The sequence below is a fragment of the Populus alba genome, chromosome 1 (genome assembly GCF_005239225.2).
Source record: "Populus alba chromosome 1, ASM523922v2, whole genome shotgun sequence".
NCBI lineage: Eukaryota > Viridiplantae > Streptophyta > Magnoliopsida > Malpighiales > Salicaceae > Populus > Populus alba.
Window position 1 is genome coordinate 50,162,543 of NC_133284.1, and position 17,196 is coordinate 50,179,738.

A 17,196-nucleotide genomic window follows, 5' to 3' on the forward strand; every position below is an offset into this window, starting at 1 on the left:
GTTTAAGAAATCTATGCGAAAACACACTTTCGAAGCTTCCAATATATATTTTTTAATAAAAAGAACTTTGAAAACATGTTAGAGTATTGGCCGTATGCAACACGCAAGAAAAATATTTTTTTTTTACGATATAATTTTTTTTTACGAAATTGAGTATTTTAATACTGAATTTGTATCTCCACAGCATAAAAAATACAAACTAATATTAAGTCATTTTAAAAAGATGTACAAAAAAAATCAACAATATTTTTAAGGAATTTTTGAAATTTTTGAAAGCAAAAAATAAATTTATCTTTGAAAATTTCGGGTGTCTTGACGAAAATCAGATATTTTAAATACTGAATTTATGCCTCTACATGTAAAAAAAAATACAAACCCCCTTAAAAAAATATATATATGAAAAGAAAATAACAACATTTTTTTTAAGATTTTTTTAGATTTTTTTTTTATAAATATTTTACATATATATACATATACACACATATATATAATATAATAATATATATAATTATATATATTAATTATTAAGGGGGGTGGGCCGGCCCAATTAACTGGGCCAGGCTCAGCCCCACAAGTGACTGGGCCGACCTCGGCCCAGCAAAGGTGACTGGGCCGACCTCGGTCCAAGAAGTGACTGGGCCGATCTCGGCCCAAGAAAGAAACTTGGTCTGTATATGACATGTTTCTGGTCCAAGAAAGAAACTGGGCCGATCTCGGCCGGGTTGGGCCAGAATCCTTCTGGCCCATATACATGTTTCTGGGCCAGAAACAGTCTGGCCCAGAAGATAAAACATAAAAGGGGGGGAATTAATTTCCCCCCCCCCCCCCCGTCCCCTGCATGCAGAATTCTGCATGCAGGGGACGAAACCTAAGCAGACAAAGAAGAGAAGAAAAACAATGCAGGGGAGGGGGGAAAGAGCGTACCTGGCGGGGCTGGAGACGGTGGTTGGCTGACGGGGCTACGGTGGCGTGGCTCGTAGATGGCGGTTCCGGGCGGCGTTGCTGCCGTTTCCAACAGTGACGAAAAATTCTTCTTCCTCCCTTCTCCTTCGGTTTTTTTGTTCTCAGTGGCTGCCTATTCTCGGTTCGGTTTTGGTTTTGTTTCGGTTTCCTTCTTCTTGGTTTGTTTCTGTTCTTCTCTCTCTCTTCGGGTCGCTCTCTCTCTCTTTCTCTCTTCGGGTCTTTCGGTTTTTCTTCACCACCCTCTCTTCGGTTTTTTCTCCTTTATTTATAGGGGCAGCACAAGTGGGGGGTATGGTTAGTGCGCCTTCAATCACGCACGGCTGGTCGGCTCTTTCGGTGGTGGTGGGGGAGAGGAGAGAGACGCGGGAGAATTTTCGAAATTTTTGCCTTCTGTTCTGCTAAAACAGGGGGGGAAGGAGATGATGAACAGTGTCGTTCAAAACGACACCGTTCTGCTTTCCTTTTTTTTTTTTTTTGTATATGAAACGGCGTCGTTTTGAATAAAACGCGCCGTTTCATTTAAATGGCCAAACTTCAAATTAGTCCTCCAAATTCGGTCCCCGCCCTTCTTGTTGGCCGCCTTTTTCACTTTGGTCCTTGGCCTCGGATTTATGCAATTTAGCCCCTAATTGATCAATAAACTTCTAATTTCTTCAATTAAGCCCCTGAAACAATTCCAAACAGACCCCTCTATCTTTGCGCCTTCTCCAAATTGGTCCCTGGTTTCGGATTTTCACAATTCAGTCCCTAATTGGCCCTTAAACTTGAATTTTTATGCAATTGAGCCCCTGATTTGACCCAATAAATTCCTAAAAAATATATTTTGGCCCCAGAACTTAAATTTCTCCAAATTAAAGCCCAAATTGACTTAAAAATCAATTTTTCTTGGAATCAAATCTTCTATAAATTCAAATAAAAATCCAATTAAGTCCATAAAAATCCAATTTGGGGCTTTTCTCCCTAAAATTCAAATTTTTCTTCTCAATAGGGCTTTCATCCTTCAAGAATATACTGTCAAAAATTCAATCCTTGTATTTTTAAATTCCTTGACCAATTTTCTGACTGTTTTCCGGGCGCTTTTGCCTCCGGTTATTTTTCTAACCTCTTTTGGCTATTTATTTTATTTTTCAGGAGGACCCAAAAATGGGTTACAACAACCCTCGTAACAATTCATGCATGCAGGATCATTCAAAGACTGAAATGTTAAAGAAAATTACCAAACCAAGCCACCAAGTAAGAAAAATTAACGAAACAAAGCATATAATATAGGAGAACAAGTCAAATTTCTTCTAAACTCCTACATGAGACTTAATGAGAAGAACAGGAGAAGGATACGTGGCGTCGGTTGAGCTAAAAATTCACTAAGTGAAAGGTAAGATTCTTTCATGATAATTCAGAATCATTGGACCAAATATCGTTATTGAGCTTTGATCATCATTTTCTAAAATGGTATACCAAAATTCCTGAAACATATTTTGCAATGATTCGAAGCATGGAAAACGCTCGAAATGGATTAAATATTTCCAAAACATTGCTCATTAAATACCGCGACAAAGGATTTGAACAATCCAAGACCATGATTCCTATAATTCATGTGACTCGGGTCTTATCCCGGCTTGTCATGTAGTTGGCATGTTTTATCAGTCAACTCATGACCTAAAAAACTCGGCAAAACTTGTAAAAGAGCTGGTTATAATTTTTTTTCCATGCCAAGAAATTTCTGGGAACGCTAAATCCTGATATATTAATTGACATCTACAGTTGTTTTTGAATAAATTATCTGTGAGCATGTCCATAATCAATAAACAAATGAAAAAATGAATGAATAGGGGGGTTAGTTTTTTTTTTTTTTTTTTTTTTTCCCGAAGCATGTTAAAAAACCGAAAACTGAAAGGTTGCAGCCAAAGGAGGCGCAAAAATAAAGGTTGAGAGAGCTTAGGATTGCTACTAACAACCCGAAAAAACTAAAGGAATGATTAACAAATCAAAGGAGGGGCAAAAACATAAAGCTTGGGAGAGAATAGACGTTGCGTCATATAGGGAGAGATTTTCCTCTTTCTCGTTTTAATTTTATACATGCTAGAGTAATATTTTTTTTTATCATACTAATTTATATTAAAATTTATTAAAAAAAAATAGTGTGGACATTAATATATATAAACTATGTTCACACAAAAAAAAAATATTTTTTAAAAATGTGATAAAAAAATATATTTTTAATTTAAATATTTCAAATTAAAAAAGAAGATAATATCCTTTTAATATGAAATAAATTTTTTAAAAAAAGTAATCTCTTAAACTTTATTATTTATAACATGTATAATTATATTCAAATAAATTATTTTTAAAATTTTTTTCATGTGAGGTATTAAAAATTCAAATATATTTTTAAAAATTTTTAAATTGATATATTTCAATTTGATCCTTTAATTGGGTTAATCCTTAGCTGGGTTTGATAATTATACTTCTTATTAGATGATTTTAGAAAGTATTGGATGCTTTGACTATAAAATTGTCGTTTCCTTTTTCTTTTCTTTCTTTTTTTTTTTGTGTGTTTTTTTAATATTTTGTGCAATGATCAGATAATATTTTCAGACAAGTAATTAACTTCTAAACATTGACACTGTACAAGTATTCGTCTTTTCCAAAGAAACAGGCAGGAGAACATCATCTTGATTATTACGATTCATGGATTATTCAAAGACTGAAATGTCAGAGAAGATTACCAAACCAAACCACGTGTAAGAAAAATTAAGGAAAGAAAACAAATAATATAGGAGAACAAGTCAAATTTCTTTTAAACTGCAACATGAGACTTAATGAGAAGAACACGATAACGACACGTGGTGTCGGTTGAGCTACAAATTCATCGCGTGGAAGGCAAAATTCTTGCATGATTTTACAGAAACATTGAACCAAAGATCGATATTGAATACTTTGATTATAATTAATTAACAAAAAGTAAAAGAGGTGGTGATTCATAAAATACTATTTATTGTATTATTATTATTATTATTATTATTATTATTATTTTGCCTTTGGTTTGTTTAAAAAAACATATTCTTTAATATTTAATTTATTAAAGAATAAATTTTATAATTTGTTTTGATTTGTTTTTTTATATGATTATCTCAGTCTTATAACATATGTTATAGGTTTAGTGTGTTAATGTAACTGACTTAGGTTTATTTTTTTAATTAACATTTTTGTCTTTAACTGCATCCTTTAACATTAGATTAATTAGGAATTAGAGTACTTCTTGTTGTTTCAATTTACTTTTTATTAGGTTATCCTGATCTCACGACTCCAATCACGAGTTTTGTGGGTTAATGTTGACTCGGGTCGTTTTATTGTGTTTTTTTTTAAATTGATTTTTTTTCAATTTTATTTTTCAACAATGAGTTAATTAGGGATTGTGCTTCATAATTTGTTTCGATTTGCTTTATATAAGATTATTCTAGTTTCATGATCTTGAGTTGTGGATTTGACATAGTAACCTAGTTTGATTTAGATAATTTTTTAATTTGTTTTCTATAAGGTTATCTTAGTCTTATGACCTCGATCATAGATTTGGCTGTTAACCCGAGTTGACTCCGATATTTTTTTTTCAATTTCATCCTTCAACATTAAGTTAATTGAAATAATTTTTATTTATTTATTTATTATGAGGTTATTTGTCTCATGACTCAGGTTGTGGAATTGGCAAATTAACATAAGTTGGCTTGAGTTGTTTTTTTTTTCTTTTTTACTTGAGTTTTATTTTTCAATTTTATCCTGAAACATTGGGTTGATTAAGGATTGGATTTCTTAATTTGTTTTGATTTGAATTATATGAGTTATCATAGTGTCATGGTTTAGATTGCAAATTTAACAGGTTAACCTCATTTAACTCATGTTAATCAAATATATTATCATTTCGATGTATATATAAAAAAATATCATTTATGTTAAACTAAGTTTTTACTTATCATTCGAATTATCTTTAAATCCGTCAAATTAATCAAATCACATTAAATTAACTTTCATATAATTTAATTTTTTTCGACTAGAAAAAAAAGTTACAAACACTTGAGCATTTAAACAAAAAAATTAATTCTACCCGTAGCATAACAATTGCCTCCAATCTAGTCATTTTCTAAAATGGTATACAGAAATTTCCTGAAACATATTTTGTAATGTTTCTAAATCATAAAAAAGCTCGAAATGGGTGTAATATTTCCAAAATACTGCCCATTCAATGCCGCGGCATAGGATTTGAACCGTTCTAGACCATGATTGGATTCCATAAATAATAGTCGAGCTACAACAAGGATTAATTTATGGATTCATAATCCGGTAAAAGAAGGTATCACCGTAGAAGGATCCCAAAGTCAATTTTGTTAGCTAGGAAAAATTGCACCGGAGGGGAGACTAGGCCATTCGACGTACTGACTCAGGAAATTTCAACCTTCCCTCCAGAACCACATACACACATAATACTCATAAACTAAGACATGTTAATCCTATCATATGTCTAGATTTTTCTGGTTTTTTTTTTCCTCCATGGCTTGCAGAAGCCTTCTTTCCTCCAAAATCCTCTTGATCGTTTTGGTTTGCTTTTGTCCCACCTTTTCTTTAGCAGCAGACACACTCTACCAAGGTGGAGATGCCCTCAATTCTTCAAGTAAACTTTTCTCCAAAAATAGGCTCTTCACCTTAGGATTCGTAAGACTTGTCTCTACTGAGTCCAATGCTAGCTACTTGGGAATATGGTACCAAGATGATACAATCCACCCCATCTGGATAGCTAATAGAGACAAACCTATAGCAGATGATTCGGGAGTTCTTGAAATAGATGGAGATTCAGGAACCATGAAAGTTGCATACTCAGGTGGGAATCTTGTTGATTTTTACTCAACTCAATCTCCCACCACAAAGTTAACAGCTACGTTAGAAGATTCAGGTAATTTTGTTCTGAAAGATGCAAATTCTCTCAGCGATCAGATTTTATGGCAAAGCTTTGATGATCCTACCGACACGTTCATGCCTGGAATGAAGTTAGGACTCGACCATAGAACTGGTAAAGTCCGGTCCCTTACATCATGGATGAGTGACCTAGTCCCAGCTCCGGGTGCTTTCACATTTGAGTGGGAGCCCAAAAGACAGGAATTAGTTATTAAGCGACGAGCTGAGATCTATTGGACTAGTGGACCATTGAGGAGCAATGGCAGCTTTGAAACTTTTCGGCCAAATCCGGGACTCGACTATAGTTTTCTTATTGTTTCAAACATTGATGAGGATTACTTTATGTTCACGGTGGCAAGAAACAAACTAACTCCTCCGGAGACGGGAAAGTGGCTGCTGCAATTTAATGGGGGGCTAGTAGAGCAAAGTAATTATGAAAGAACTTCTGGAGGCGACCTCTGTAATGGAAACAACATGGAAATGGGGTGTGTGAAATGGGATTCAGAACCTACATGCCGCAGTAGGGACAGATATGAGTTGAGAGCATGTGACTTTTTGGTAGAGGGAGGTGTTGCAGTTAATGATACCAATGCTAGTCTCAGCATTAGTGATTGCAGGGAAATCTGCTGGAAAGACTGTAAGTGTGCAGGCATTAATATCAGAGGCAGTAATGCCAACAACACTGGATGCACATTTTGGTATGGAAACTTTACAAAAGACCTGAGTGCTAGTTCGATTCAATACTTTGTAATTGTGCAGGACACAATACCAGCAGCAAGTAATGCTCTTCAGACCAGGCCAGATTTTGTTTTATCTGCAAGATTTTTTAATCCCCATACATGTTCCTCGTTATTGTTTTGACTTTTATAGCACAATTCATTGATTTTTCTTCTTCAATTTTCCAGAGAAATCAGGGGAAAGGATCTGGATATGGATTGTAGTTTCTGTGGCATTTGTTCTATTAATGGCACTAGCAGGTGTCTTGTGGTACAGGAGAAGGCAAAGACTCAGAGGTACGTAACCTTTTTTAAACAACAAACAATTTTTATAACCATTAGAACTTCATGAATTCTTAGATTAACTTAATCTATCATATCAATCTAAGCAGAGAAGTATCTGGATGGGTTAATGACATTGGATGCGATGAATGACACGCATGAGCTCGAAAGTGATGGAAACAAGGGACATAATTTGAAAGTATATAGTGTTGCAACAATCATGGCCGCGACAAATTCTTTCTCAGCAAAGAATAAACTTGGACAGGGTGGTTTTGGACCTGTTTACAAGGTAGTCTTGAAAAAAAACATCCAAGAAATGGATTAAGAAAACCTTGTTGATTTTATGTTGAAGTAGGATTAATGATCTATTTTATTTCAGGGAAAATTGCCAGATGGTCGAGAAGTAGCCGTAAAAAGACTATCAAGAACTTCAAGACAAGGGCTTGTGGAATTTAAAAATGAACTTATACTCATAGCTAATCTGCAACATTCGAATCTTGTCAAGCTCCTAGGCTGCTGCGTTGAAGGGGAAGAGAAAATGTTAGTGTACGAGTACATGCCTAATAAAAGTTTGGATTCATTTATCTTTGGTAAGCAGCACTATGAAGAGCTTTTTCACATGTTTCAAAACGTAAAATTCAAAGCTTTTAGACGTTGATCATTATGCTTGTTGGAATCTTCTAACTTTTGCCTTTATTTTGGAATACAGATCAATCAAGGAGGGAGCTGTTGGACTGGAAGAAACGTTTAAAAATCATTGAAGAGATAGCTCAAGGTCTCCTATACCTTCATAAGTACTCAAGATTAAGGATAATTCATAGGGATTTGAAGGCCAGTAACATACTACTAAATGAAGATCTTAGCCCCAAAATTTCAGACTTCGGTATGGCAAGAATTTTCAAGACTAATGAATTGGAAGCAAACACAAACCGCATCGTTGGAACTTAGTAAGCAATGAATCTACAACTTCATGTTTCTCTGCTCTTTTTTTAACTGAAAACATTCAGTTATCTTCACTCTTCAGTAGATTAACAATTCAATTGTTTGGCAAACACAGTGGCTATATGTCCCCTGAGTATGCCATGGATGGCGTTTTCTCTGTGAAATCTGATGCCTACAGCTTCGGAGTTTTGGTGTTGGAAATTGTGAGCGGTAGGAAAAATCGTGGCCTTCTTCAAATGGATCCCCCTCTCAACCTTGTGGGATATGTAAGTTCATTTCCTGTTGTTCAAAAGCATATGGTATTATAGTACTTCTGCATGTAAGCTTTCAATGTTTGCACTAACTAAATTTGTTTTCAGGCGTGGGAGCTATGGAAAGAAGGTAACCAATTTGAGCTAGTGGATCCAACATTGAGGGATTCTTGCTCTGAAGACCAAGTGTTGAGATGCATTCATGTGGGCTTGCTATGCGTAGAAGATAATGTGAACGATAGGCCTACAATGTCAGATGTTCTATCGATGTTAACTAGTGATGCACAATTACCATTGCTCAAACAGCCAGCATTTTCATGTGCATCATATAGTACGGACACTCAATCGAATTCAAGCAATGCAGAGGGCAAGGCAGAGGGGAGTTCCATAAATTACGTATCTATGTCGTCTATGGAAGCACGATAGAGGTAAAGATTTTATCAAGTAAGAGTATTGAAATACTCACTTGTACAGAGTAGATAAGAGAAGATTCTTCTTGGTCTTGGCACCAGAGAATTTTTTCGTACCAGCCAATTCAACTTTTTTTACATTTTTGTTTGAAGGAACTAAGCATTTCAGCCCACTTTATACTTCTTGAAACTAAAAATAAGGCTGGGAGGATAACGTTCTTTATTGTTTAATGATTACAAAGCTACTTCAGAATTTTGTTTTAAAAACTTAACAAATCTTCTTCCACCTTGCATGCGAATTACCATTCTTCCCTAGCTCTGCATTAAAGCTGCAGGCACTAGCCCCTCTAGATACCAGAGCCGCAGGCTCAAACTCATCTGCATGTCACATAGAACATGGGATTTGGAGAAATGCTTAATGAATGAATACATAACTGTGTGATCGATTCAGCGACGGCCAACTATAACGTCGAACAAATCTTCAACCTCATACTTGTATTCCAGTAATATTTATTGACGCAGACGCGTTTCACAAGTGCAAGTCCAAGAGCTTGTTAAAAGAAGATCTTTCTTAGCCTTAGAATTAGGCCATTTTCATGTTCCAACAGAAGTATCGTTTTCGCATGGTTGTTAAAAGCAACTAGATAGCATTTCTCTGGCCATTGTAACAATTCTTGGAACTAAAGAAGGTTGGAGGCTACATTCTTGATTATTCTCAAGAGTAATACACACACAACAGAAAATGATGAAAAGTGAAAGGATTCACGTAGTCCACTACATTATGGGACTACAATCGTACTATCTGTTTTTGGTTTAATTAGAAGCTTGATGGTAGACATCACACTAATAATTAGCGTGAGAATAAGACCAGCGAAGGAAGCAATGAGTGCACCACCACCATGGTCACAGAAGGTTTCAAACTTGTCACAGATCTTGTTCCACCTTGCATGTGAATTTCCATTCTTGCCTAGCTCAGCCATGAAAGCTGCAGCACTAACCCCTCCAGAAACCAGAGCCACTGTCATCTGCAAACATTTAGGCAAGATATATTTTGGTTAATAAACAGTTTTTCTCTTTTTGGAAGGAGAAATGTTCTGAGAATACTACCATATCTAAGATGGCAATCACGGCAAGGCGCAGCCCTTTGTAATCAAGCTTCTGTCCAAAAAGGTCCCCCATAATCATCACCAAGTTATGGACACTAGCCAATCCATTAGCTATCACAAAGAACCTGTACACCATATCTTAGACACTTAATTAGGAATATTGAACATCTCCATCCTAATTCCTATGTTTATGTACTTGCAAAGTAAATGAGTTAACAAGGCTTACACAAATGCTGGGGTATGTTGAAACTTGGCAGTGAGAGAGGCTTTTATCGGGGTACTCCCAACAGTGGCAACCACAAGAGTTTTAGTTTCTTTGTTGAGTCCCATCACAACTGTTGCAGCTGCTGTGGCAAAAAACGCAAGCACCCTTAGCATCAAAAGAACCAATTTCCTTGTCTTTGGCTGTAAGCTAGAGTATCCAACCTCAAGTTTTTCTTCACTTTGCAAAGCCATGCTGACAAAAGAGAATCTAGAGATTGGGATAGGATGAATGGAGCAACTATGATGTTAGGCCTAGACAAGGAAGGCATTATATATAGTTTAAGAGAGAGAACAAAAATAGATGACCAAATTCTTTTGTTGAGTCTAGTAAGCCACAGGTACTGCTTTCGTTCATTGGGTGGTCTAACCATCAACTTAATCTTCACATTTTTGGTTTTGGTGGTTAGGAATTCTCCTTTCCCTTTCAGTAGATATCAGTTTTGTTCACCAAAGGCAAGCTTCATAATTTTCTATGCCACTTGCTTGCTTATGTTGGAATTGTGGAGGATTCTTGTCCTCAACAAATCCCAAGAATGTCTTTGGGGGCTAACCAAGAGAAGAACTTGGGTTATGTCAGTGGCTTATTTATTTGTACTTGGACAGGGATCGCTTTCGCTCTTCAGAGGGGAAATGGACTCCATGTCAATAGGTCCAGTTTTTTGTTTTTTTCTTTCTGCTTGTTGTGTTTCAAACTTCCAAGCTATAAGCTATGATATACTGTGTGTATTTAACTTAAAAAAATATTTTTTATTAAATTAATGTATTAATATCAAAAATAAAAAATAAAAATTGATGTATTTTCAAGTAAAAAACACTTTTTAAAATTACCATGCACTACAATACCAAACATTCCTTATATTTACAGAGATGTCATCCATGGTGATCTCTTTCAATTTTATTTTACTTTTTTCTTAATGGAGAGCTTGTCTTCTCATTTTTCTTTCAGCATAAGCTAGAGAAACATTGGCTTGCCATTCATGAAATAAAACCCAGTCCAATCAGCCCACTTAAAGAACAGGAACAATCACAGCCATTTTCTCGAAGAGTTTAGGCAAGTGAATATAACTTGCCAGACAAATTTACTTCGTAGTGTGTTGAAGTCATTACCTTGTTGAGAAACAAACCATAATGCTAAAACAACCTACTTGGAAAGTCTCAAACTGGATTCTAATGATAGAGCTAGATTCAATTATACAGAATTTATCTTCAAGAATCTAGGGTTCCAGAAGTACAAATAAGCATACTTTCCCTGCATACAGCATTTGATAGTTCACTTTGAAAAGATACAAGCACATTCACTCATATCAGTATGAACCTAACAATGTTTTGGTTCAGTAATCAAGGAGACAAAAACAAAATATACAAATGAATCAAATTTCATATCCTCAAAATGTACACATCCACACGTCAAATTTCTCCAACAGTTTGTGTATTCTAGATGGTTTTTGAACAAATGTTGTTCATGGCTATTTTAAACAAAATATACACAACGAATTTTCATATCCTTCTTCACAGCGATAGCATGAATCTGGGCCATTACCTACCAAATATACAGCAAGATTTCAAAATCTCGCCGGGTTATTTTTTTTCTGTAGTGACACCAACAACAACATTGCTGACCTGCAATTGATAGAGATCTTATCGGCACATATTCTACTCCAAAGGAATGAACGGAAAATCAAAGGACAGGAAAAATAAAAAAGATTTTTCTAACGAGAAAAGTTGGAGTAATCAAACTGAGCTATACCAATTTGCCACTTTCATCAACAGACATGGGGTTTTCCACAACGACAGTTTGAGTCTGAGAATGGGGCAATGGCTACAGGTAAGAGAGCGAAAACAGCAGATTTACTTAGCACCAGATACAAAATAACCAAGATTTGAGGCATTTGCCACCAGGAAAGAAAAGAAAGTCCAGTTGCTTACCATTGAAGTAGATGGTGCTGTTCCACCTATACCATTAGGTCTGTTTGCTGGAAGCGGAATTCTCATGTTAGCCATCTGCAAGACACATAATATAGAACAAGGGAGTGAAAAGATTATTGCTCACACAATGACCAAAGGGGGAAAAAGTGAAGCGATCAAATAAATCATTCAGACGCCAAAAACAGAAATGTATATGCAAAGCTATGGTATCTGTTCATGGTAACATGGACACTCTAGGGAATTGTCTAGTTCATGGAAATACAATCCCAAGTCTTTTCTTTACACACGCACCAAGAGAAGAAAATTGAATTTCATGAAGCCAGCTATCCTGCTCCTTTGTTTATATTTATAATGATCTTAAATCAAGAAATACTGAGGATCGAATCCATGTCAAGAATTAGAAAAACATACAGCTCTTTTGGACTATTCCAATTGAATCAAGAGGTGTCTGGCAAGTAAAAAGAGCTAACATCCATTCCGAAGAGACACTTTTGTCAAAGAATAAAACACATTTATAATCGTTGCAGGAAAAAAAAAGGAAAGAAACTAAGAAAATGTCAAGGTTAGCCGTGCAACACAGCACTAAGCAAACTGTATCAGCAAACACTTAGAACCATTGAAAGATTTCCAAGTTGGGTCAATATGGACAAACTTAGTTAAGTTGTGAAGACACTGGATATTGACATAGCAAAGAGAACTGGAAAAGGAGGAGCTATAAGTCAATTGCAATGGCATGTGAAAAGCCCATTTGATACATGTTATGTGTCCTCAACTAACAAAATAAAAGATTTATGATCCTCATATGCTTATATACCTTAAGGCTTTAGCTTCATAATGAGAGTTGGTGGTTGGCAACAACTGCCAAGAAATGAATAATGCAATGTAGCAGGAAATAGAAAGGATGGGAAGAAATTTGTAAAATCTAATGATGGTAAAGGCAATCCATAAAATGAGTGGCACTAATCATGTTAGATAAACTCCTTATGACTACAGAACATAATCCACTGTCCATCCATTCCCTTTATATCTTGGTTGACCTAAGAATTCAAATATCTCAACCAGACAGTACAGATCATTACAGACATCCAGAGATTAAAAAAAAAAAAGTATAATCTAAATATAGATCCGTATAATTTGTAGGCATTGGAATATTAGATAAAACTATTTGTTCATGAGAAAACATTAACAGGAGACAATCTTGATTCAATGTGCACAAATTCAAGGGCAGAGCTCACTTGTTAAGCTTTCATAAATTTGAGCAATTTTCCATGGAAGATTAGTGTGTGAAGTACTGAAGTTCATATCAGGAAAATGAAATTAACTTAAATAACAGAAGCTCAAAACTTGAGCCAAAACTAGTGATAATTTTCAAGATTTCACAACCACTCGTTAGGTAAAGACTGGTGCCCTAATATAGTCGATGCGTCGATGCACTTACACTAACATTAGTAACATAGTGACAGACAGGACACTTGACAGATGGAGATCCATTTGGATACATAAGAGTAGTCCGGCAGTTCCCACAGTTGACATGAGCGGCCTGGTTATATACTTCTCACATGGCCGCAAAATCAGAGAGAACAAATCAGTACACCAAACAGGTGAAATATAAAGGAAACTCAGTAGAATCGGTATATGCAATTTAGAAATGAAATGATACAAAGCAAGCAAATGAAGCCAATAAAAGCAATGTTTCCTGAGCCCATTCCCCAAAATCTAGTGCATGTCAGAGAAAATTTATCAGACAGCTTCCAGTTTCAATGACAATAGGTAAATTGGTAGAAACTGGATATCAAAGTAAATCCATGCCACCACTCTTAATAGCCATAAATGCAACTGCTACTAATCTTTCCAAATGTTATCAACTTTAAAAACTTAATAGCAGTTGCCTGATAAAAAAGAATCTAGAAAAATACTGTCAACAACTATTAAAAGAAAGCAAGTGCTAGAAATGCATACGGCATAATGAGCAATCAAGTGAGGTAGAGTTTTAAAAACACATTCTCGTCCAATTAAAAGACACCATTCCTCCCACTACATCTTCAAGTCAGCTCATATAATTAACTAAGATCACTGCCTAGCTGATAGTTCTATAACATTTTCTTTTAGTGTTTTTTTTAAATGTTCTGTTAAAGCACAGACAATGTCCACCGAGGAAAAGAGAAATTCAAACATCTTACCAACCTACACCTTTATACCATAGAAAGAAAAACAGGGCAAGACTATCTGTTGTTATGATGCAGACTAAATAAGTTAATCTGCAAATTACCAATTCAAATTAGCCAAATGTCCTGAGATAATTTTACATATCTTATTCATGAAATTTTGCATTTTACCTGGTGCAACGTTCACTACATGGCAGCAGGAGCATCTCACAGTTGTTGCCCCATGTGGATACATTAGCAATGACCTGCAACCTCTACATATGAGTTGAGCCATGTCCATCCCTGCAAGATTGCAGTTGGACCCAAATATCTTATTACCATGCATTTTGATTATATCCAGGCTTAATTAAAATTCTCTCCACATCTTGATTTGTTTTACTTTTCTTTTTTTGATTTGTCCCAAAAGAGAATGAAACAAAACTGAGGCATTTTCTCATGAAAAAAGAGGGGGGGCGGTTCATAACTATTTTAATTTGTACATATGGAATGTGGACATTTTGGGGGATTGGTTGTTTTTCATAACTAATTCTAACAATAAATAGGTAACAAGTTGTCCATTCATATCAAGAATCAGGGAAGAAGGTTATGATGATATCTTAGATGGCACTTCACCATGCAGAAACAATCCAATTTGTCCACCAAACTGTGGTAAACTACATTAAGTGCAACAACTTCGACGAAACTCTAAACTCCAAAGTTAATCATCAATTCAAATCTGAATCAGCCTTCAAAAACATCGACTGAAAAACCAGCCCAAATCAACTATCTCGTCTAAAACCCACAACTCCCACCTTTTCGATCAACAATTCTTCAAAACAACCATCTCCTAGAACACACACACTAAAACAAAATTTCAGAAAAAAGGGGAAAAAATTTAACATAGCGCTACCAATTAATAAACAGCAACAAAACAAAAAACCCAAATTTTCAAAATAAACTAACATCCATTGTGCCTGCGGTGAACATTAAAAAAAGCTAAAAACATTCACATAACAACATAAACATTAACGGGTTCAACAGACAAGCAAAAAGAGAGGGAATTGAATTATATACCAGGAGAAGGAATGGAAGTAACAGAACTACATAAAGCACAACAAACGTTAGTAGCTCCACTTGGATATAACAATACACTTGTACACCCTCTACACACCACCTGGCTTTGCATCTCTCTCTGTCTATCTTCCTCTTCCTCTCTACAACAAAACATCAAAAAACCCATGTCAGAAACATTAAAAAGAACCAAACTTTAACATCAAAAAAGAAAATTAACAAAAAAAAAAAAAAAGGGAAGGCGGGAATTTAACATTAAACAAGAATATCAATTAAAACTGGCAGTCAAAATTTAAAAAAAAAAATAAATAACCTGTATTGCTTCAAAAAAAAATGAAAGAAGAAATTGGATTTTTTGAGGAAAAAAAAACAAAATAAGTTTTTTTATTGATTGATGAAATCGAGGGTGTAAAGCTGTTTAGGAGGCGAATTGAATGGATTTTGATTTTAATTTCGGATTTGGGTAAGGAAAAAAAAAAAAGTCGTGGAGGTTTTGGTAATTGTCGTGAAGAATATGGTCAAATATTTGAGGACTGTAGTTAGAGAATAGAACCTGTCAACGGTATGAATTATCATTTTTTCTCTTTAAGCCCCAATGTTTTTTTATTTCAAGAACTAACCTCTTTTTCCTTCTTTTTTTCAACAGAGAAGCTATTGGTTCGAAAACTTTCTTTATTTAGACTCTCTCATTAGATTTTAGATGGATTATTCATATGTGTGCTAACTATACATTCATAAGAAATTTCAATCTTGAGATATTTTATTGAATTTGAATTGAAAATTATAATATAAAAAGCAATTTATATATTATATAGATTAGTTTTTGTGAATAATTCTAATATAAATTAGGTGTGTTTGGGAATGTGGTAAAAACGGCGTTTTCTAAAAAAGTTTTAAATTTGATTTTTTCTTAAAATAAAAAATTATATATATTTTTAGATTATTTTATATGCTGATATCAAAAATAATTTTTTAAAATATATAAAATATATATATTATGATGCATTTCTAAATGAAAAACACTTTAAATCATCACCGCTATTACAATATGGAAAAAATAGTGTGGGAGTTGTTTTGAAACAACCATCATTACTGAGTAAGTTCAAAGAAAAAAAAATTAATTTAATATTAAAAGATAAAATAAAAAATAAAAATTTTATATTAAAATATAAAATTAGAAAAAAGTCAAAAAAACTAAAAGAATTAAAAACTTCATATTATAAAATTAAAAAAAAATCAAAACAAATTCCAAAATTATTATATGTTAAAAAATATAAAAACTAATTTACTATCAACTCAATATTAAAAAATAAAATTAAATAAAACCTAAAATAAATAATAGAAAAATAATGGACAAAAGGAAGGAGACCCAAAAGAAATAAAAATTACATATTAAATAATGAAATTAAAAATAAATAAAAATAAATTAAGAGATAAAAAATTCAAATGGCTAATAAGAAAAAACCATGAGGTTGTTTTAAGAGCTTAGATGTGTGGGTTTGAGAAGAGGCCTGCATATTTAAGCCTTTATTTTTTAATTTTTTTTATAAGAGACGAAACAAGAGAATAATAATACACGAAACCACATTCTTTATAAACTAAAAATATCTATTAGCTTACACTAAGATTCCAACTCTCAACAAATGAGTTACAACACAAAACTTGTTTTTAAATTATTAAAATAATATGTACATGTACATGTATATGTATATGTATATGTATATGTATATATCATCAAAAGATAGCTGAGTTATATCAATTGTATTACATTCAAGAATTTGCTTTGTGCATAAAGTTTTTGTGTTGAAGAAAAAGGGCATTGTTAGGAATAGCCCAGCTTTGAAAAGATGAATTAACATGCTAATTTTGTACTTAATTTCTAATATATACAGATTACTATCTTATAATATAAAATATAAAAGACATAAATATTATGTACTCTATATTTTGAAATTAAATAAATTAACTCTAAAATTATAAAAACGAACTTATTTTATATTACATTAAATCTGTTTCTTCAACCAAACACACACATATTATATATTGTCATTGATCACTAACTAATTTAGTGCCGATGTTGGCATATTAAGGGTTATTAGATTTGCTATCGTTCAAAAACAAGTGGCTCTAACACTAAAAAAGTACTTAGAAGTATAGTATAGTTACTTTTTAATATG

The 17,196-nt window shown here is 34.0% G+C and overlaps 3 protein-coding genes across 5 annotated transcripts; 1 reads left to right on the forward strand and 2 right to left on the reverse strand.

Moving 5' to 3' along the window:
• The first annotated feature begins 5,304 nt into the window (after nt 1-5,304).
• LOC118037836 (G-type lectin S-receptor-like serine/threonine-protein kinase CES101) lies at nt 5,305-8,761 on the forward strand. The gene is made up of 7 exons (XM_035043951.2): nt 5,305-6,685; nt 6,813-6,920; nt 7,016-7,194; nt 7,285-7,495; nt 7,615-7,852; nt 7,963-8,113; nt 8,207-8,761. The coding sequence occupies exons 1-7, from the start codon at nt 5,473-5,475 to the stop codon at nt 8,522-8,524; spliced, it is 2,418 nt and encodes an 805-aa protein (XP_034899842.1). The 5' UTR covers nt 5,305-5,472; the 3' UTR covers nt 8,525-8,761.
• Nucleotides 8,762-9,136: 375 nt separating this feature from the next.
• On the reverse strand, nt 9,137-10,125 carry LOC118037838 (CASP-like protein 1B2). The gene is made up of 3 exons (XM_035043958.2): nt 9,841-10,125; nt 9,616-9,739; nt 9,137-9,533 (listed from the first exon to the last, which is right to left on the reverse strand). Exons 1-3 carry the CDS (start codon nt 10,068-10,070, stop codon nt 9,288-9,290), a joined length of 600 nt encoding a protein of 199 aa, XP_034899849.1. The 5' UTR covers nt 10,071-10,125; the 3' UTR covers nt 9,137-9,287.
• Nucleotides 10,126-11,236: 1,111 nt separating this feature from the next.
• On the reverse strand, nt 11,237-15,488 carry LOC118037835 (protein LSD1). Of its 3 annotated transcripts, XM_035043950.2 has the most exons (7): nt 15,333-15,488; nt 15,023-15,162; nt 14,141-14,251; nt 13,243-13,355; nt 11,805-11,879; nt 11,626-11,697; nt 11,237-11,498 (listed from the first exon to the last, which is right to left on the reverse strand). In XM_035043950.2, the coding sequence occupies exons 2-7, from the start codon at nt 15,132-15,134 to the stop codon at nt 11,457-11,459; spliced, it is 525 nt and encodes a 174-aa protein (XP_034899841.1). In that variant the 5' UTR covers nt 15,135-15,162; nt 15,333-15,488; the 3' UTR covers nt 11,237-11,456. The 3 variants fall into 3 exon arrangements, with proteins under 3 accessions (XP_034899841.1, XP_034899840.1, XP_034899839.1); XM_035043949.2 differs by lacking the exon at nt 15,333-15,488 and having other exon boundaries at nt 11,626-11,679; nt 15,023-15,289; XM_035043948.2 differs by lacking the exon at nt 15,333-15,488 and having other exon boundaries at nt 15,023-15,289.
• Nucleotides 15,489-17,196: the final 1,708 nt, after the last annotated feature.

Coding starts and splice junctions, on each gene's coding strand:
- LOC118037836 (XM_035043951.2), top strand. CDS start 5,473: ATGTCTAGATTTTTCTGGTTTTTTTTTTCCTCCATGGCTTGCAGAAGC. Junction 7,496..7,614: donor TTTGGATTCATTTATCTTTG/GTAAGCAGCACT, acceptor TTTGGAATACAG/ATCAATCAAGGAGGGAGCTG. Junction 8,114..8,206: donor CTCTCAACCTTGTGGGATAT/GTAAGTTCATTT, acceptor ATTTGTTTTCAG/GCGTGGGAGCTATGGAAAGA.
- LOC118037838 (XM_035043958.2), bottom strand. CDS start 10,070: ATGGCTTTGCAAAGTGAAGAAAAACTTGAGGTTGGATACTCTAGCTTA. Junction 9,740..9,840: donor CAACATACCCCAGCATTTGT/GTAAGCCTTGTT, acceptor TATGGTGTACAG/GTTCTTTGTGATAGCTAATG. Junction 9,534..9,615: donor TGATTGCCATCTTAGATATG/GTAGTATTCTCA, acceptor AAATGTTTGCAG/ATGACAGTGGCTCTGGTTTC.
- LOC118037835 (XM_035043948.2), bottom strand. CDS start 15,188: ATGGGTTTTTTGATGTTTTGTTGTAGAGAGGAAGAGGAAGATAGACAG. Junction 11,880..13,242: donor ACTATGTTACTAATGTTAGT/GTAAGTGCATCG, acceptor TGTGTCTTGCAG/ATGGCTAACATGAGAATTCC. Junction 11,499..11,625: donor TTGATGAAAGTGGCAAATTG/GTATAGCTCAGT, acceptor TATCAATTGCAG/GTCAGCAATGTTGTTGTTGG.